At 61.7% G+C, this 4,005-nt stretch overlaps 1 protein-coding gene across 4 annotated transcripts in view; it reads left to right on the top strand.

Moving 5' to 3' along the window:
- Positions 1 to 1,166: 1,166 nt before the first annotated feature.
- The window catches only part of CCDC81 (coiled-coil domain containing 81), an 8,884-nt gene continuing 6,045 nt past the window's right edge, over positions 1,167 to 4,005 (top strand). For 2 of the 4 annotated variants that reach the window (XM_035901640.1, XM_035901639.1), the window contains exon 1: positions 3,414 to 3,574. In XM_035901640.1, coding sequence (XP_035757533.1) covers positions 3,449 to 3,574 — 126 coding nt within the window. In that variant the 5' untranslated portion in view covers positions 3,414 to 3,448. Of the gene's footprint in view, positions 1,922 to 3,413; positions 3,575 to 4,005 lie in introns of those variants that run through there. The other 2 variants (XM_035901641.1, XM_035901642.1) reach the window with 2 other exon arrangements.

Here is a 4,005-nt window from a genome sequence, read left to right as displayed (position 1 = left end):
GGGAGAGGTGGCCCCTAGTATTTGGGGATTTCTGTGGAAACTGGATTTACTGGGCACACATCACCCAGGTGAGGGCAGGGACACTTGCCTGGGCTTGCTGCAGCCCTGTGCCAAAAATGCCGGGGGGACAGGGGTGCTGGAAGTGCTGGGGAGGTCAGGGGGTGCTGAAGGTGCCAGAGGTGCCGGGGTGCCAGAGCAGAGAGGGGTGCCATGCCCACTGGGGCTGCTGCCAGGGATGCTGCCCCCGCCGGGGTGCCCAGGCTGCGGGGCTGGGCTGCTGAGCCTGAGAGAGAGACAGGAGCGATCGCCAGTGGTCACCTCCATTCCCTCCCCCACGGAGCATCCCTGGGCTGCAGGGGTCAGGGTCTCTACCTTGGGGGTAGAAGGTTTCGGGATGGACAAAAGGCTGAAGCAGCTGGGTGTGCCGGGGGTCGCACGGTGGGAGCCACGGGGCTGGCAGAGCCATGGTCCATTGTTGGCTGCTAAGGACTCTCTGGGGTTGCTGGCTCTGGCTGCTTCTGTTCGGGGGTCTCCCAGGAGGGAATGTGGGGGCTCCCCATGTTCCGCCCTACCCCCAACAGCACTTCCTCCCCCTCCCACACAGGCACAGAGCTCCCTCCCTCACCATTCTTGGTGCGCCTTGGGGTTCTAAAAAATCTAAAACAAAAAAACCCACCTTCCCCCCACCCCTCCCTTCTTCCCCGGGCTCAACTTCACCCCCAGCTTCTCCACCTCCTCCCGCCAAGCAGAGCAACGGGACGGGGAATGGGGGTTGGGGTCAGTTCATCACACGCTGCCTCTGCCGCCCCTTCCTCGTCACGCTTCCCCTGCTCCAGCGCGGGGTCCCCCCACAGCAGACAGCCCTCCACAACCTTCCTCAGCCTGGGTCCTTCCCACAGGCTGCAGTTCTTCATGCACTGCTCCAGCATGGGTCCATCCCTCCCATGGGGTGCAGCCCTTCAGGAGCAGATGGCTCCAGTGTGAGTCCCCACAGGGTCACAGGTCCTGCCAGGAGCCTGGGCTCTCCCCAGAGTCACAGACTCTTTTGGGCATCCCCCTGCTCCGCTGTGGACCTCCATGGGCTGCAGGGGGACAACCTGCTTCACCAGGGGCTTCACCATGGGCTGCACCATGGGCTGCACCATGGGCTGCAGGGGAATCTCTGCTCCAGCGCCTGGAGCTCCTCCTCCCGCTCCTTCCACACTGACCCCGGTGCCTGTGGGGCTGCTCCGCTCGCATCCTCTCACTCCTCTCTCCCAGCTGTTGCCCAGCAGGAGGAACTGTGAGCTGCCCCTCACAAGCTGCATCCGCCGCCTCCTTGTATCCCATGGCAAATGCATTTGTGACTATTGCCTGTCCAAAGGCCACCAGCTCACGCCTGTGTCCCTGCTGCCGTGCCAGGAGCTCCTGTGATGTGAGCGAGGCTTTGGGGGCTGATCTGCTCCATCCTGGACCTGCAGCTGGCCCGGAGGATTGTCTTCCAGGTGGAGTTCGACCTCTGCTTCTGGAGAGGAGCATCCCGGACCAGATGAGCTGGTTCACCACTGGGTGAAGAACCGTCTGGACGGCGCGGCCCAAAGGGCTGCAGTGAACGGGGCTGCGTCTGGCTGGTGACCGGTCACCGGCCGTGTTCCGCAGGGCTCAGTCCCAGGGCCGGCGCTGCTCAATATTTTGATCCGCGACCTGGCGGCGGGAGCTGAATGCGCCGTTAGCGAGCTCGCCGACAGTGCTGGGCGGGGAGGTGCGGTTGGCTCCCTTGAGGGACAGGAGGCCTCGCAGAGGGATCCAGGTGGATGGGAGCACCGGGCAGTCATCAACGGCGTGAAATGGAACGGGAACGAGCCTCTCAGTGTTGGACAATGCCCTTCATGGTGCACTTTAATGTCAGGTCAGCCCTGAAGCGGGCAGCGAGCTGGACAAGGTGATCCTCGTAGGGCCCTTCCAGCTGAAATCTCTCCTCTCCTCTCCTCTGATCAATTCTGATCATATTTGCCCTTTCAGCATCCATCCGAGTGGGAAGGAGGAGGGATTGGAGTGAACGTGGAGGGGTAGGGGGGATGTGAAGGCAGAGGAGGAGGGCTCTGGCTGCGGGGGTGTGCAGGGAGGGGGATGCGCCGGGGCACAGGCAATCCCAGGGGAAGGGAGCCAGGTGGATCTGAGCATGCATGGGGGAGGATGGCAGAGGTCTGAAGGTGCAGAGCGGGGCTGGTGGGTGACGGGAGCTGACAGGGGAGTGGAGGAGCTCTGAAGGATTGGGGAGGGGGCTGGAGGGGACCTGAAGTCATGAACGGGAGCAGAGAGGGACATGTGGTAAGGGCTGGGAGGCAGACAGAGATGGGTTGCATGGAGGTGGTCCCTAAAGGCAAAAGCATTTCTTCCTCAGGCTGGTGGTCATTGGAGGAGGCTTAACAGCCTCCAGCCTCCTTAACGGCCTTAGGATTCAAATCTTGCTTGGATGCCAAGTGCTTTTGATTGCCACATTAAAATAACCAACCAAGCCCTCGCCAGGGGTACCAGAGAGCAGACGTGGCAGAACTGTCCCCTCCGGTGCTGTGGGGCTTCTGACTGATGGTCCCCTATGATGCTGGTCGCCTGGACTGCTGGGTCTGGGGCCTGACTCTGCCCCGTGCCTGTGACGCTGCCTGAGGTTGCAGCGGGACGTCTGACATCACAATGACAGCTGCCCTTGCCCCCGCCTGCCCCCGGGCCCTCCCCACACGTCCCCGAAGGGCAGTGGAGGAGGAGCAGGAGGAGAGCGGGGAAGCTGGTGTTTCCTAATGGAAAGCACAGCCAAAATGATGAAGTTTCCCTTCATCAAGCTCCCAGCGCTGAGGGTGCTCAGCCTGGATGGTAAGGATTCAGGAGCTCCTCCAGCTGGGTTCCCGCACAGGGTACTGCCAAAATTGTGGGCTGCCTTGGGGACCCCAGCTGGTCCTGGCCGGGGAGACCCTGGGGATGCCACAGCCCCCCAGGGGCACAGCACCGCCCTCCTGGTGGAGGTCCATGCTGACATTTCCCTAGGGAGAGGGTCAGCTCTGCAGAGCAGCATCAGAAGGGGAAGGGGAAGGGGAAGGTCGAGGTGTTGTGTACCTCCCTTGGGTCTCTAGAGAACCCTGCAATGTCTGTGTCAGAAATTGGAGGCTTTGCTTCCAGCCACCTCGGCTGGGCTCCTCTGCTGGGCATCCAGCCACAGACTCTTTTTTTCCCCACTGGCACTTCTTGTCTTTCCCCACCCTGGAGCAGGGGGACCACTTCCCCCTGTGGATGTGAGACAGTGGGGTGCCCATGCCCAAACTTCGGCTGCCCCTGACCAAGCTCCAGCCTGCCCCTGGGCTCACGCTGAGGCTGAGTCAGCAGTCAGCCAAGAGCTGGGCTCTGCAGCCCCGGCTGCGCACGTCCTTCTGCCATGTGCTCGACTACAGCTGGGTCCGTCAGCTCTGTGGCTGGGATGGTGCTGAGCGGTGGTAAGCCCGCTGGCTCACAGCCTGACTTGTCTTGCTCTTGCTTTTCAGAAGTCCTAAGAATTTGGGACAGTGTGTCCGAGTACATGCTACAGCAGTTTGCACTGAACAAGGTGAGGTTTTCCTCCTCTTCCTCCTGGTACCTGGAAGCTTGCAGCAGCCCAGGCAGCCCCCCTGCCATGGAGTGGGGGCTCCTTGGAAGTCTTTTGAGGTCCTCTAAGAGGACTCGGGGGCTGGCTTCTCTCAGCCTGTCATCATCAGCGTAGCACTTGGGCAAGGCGCAGCCTTCTGCAATGCAAGCTTTCCGTAGAGCTCCTTCGGTGGTCTTGGCTGCAGAGGAGGCCAGGAGAAGAGTGCAAGCCAAACGCCTCTCCAGCCTGGGATCCCATTCCCAGCCACTGTTTGTGCCAGGACTTTGCTGTCCTTGCTGGGAGAAAGCTCCTTGGAGCAGAAATCCTCTTTCCTGCTCCCGCAGAGCATTGCTCTCCCTCTCTGTGTGGTCAGGCGGGGCGCTCGCTCTGCCGTTCCCACTGCTGCTGCAGCT

The sequence above is a fragment of the Egretta garzetta genome, unplaced genomic scaffold, assembly GCF_000687185.1.
Source record: "Egretta garzetta isolate BGI_Z169 unplaced genomic scaffold, ASM68718v1 scaffold609, whole genome shotgun sequence".
NCBI classification, from domain to species: Eukaryota; Metazoa; Chordata; class Aves; order Pelecaniformes; family Ardeidae; genus Egretta; species Egretta garzetta.
This window is presented reverse-complemented; position numbering and strand designations above follow the sequence as displayed.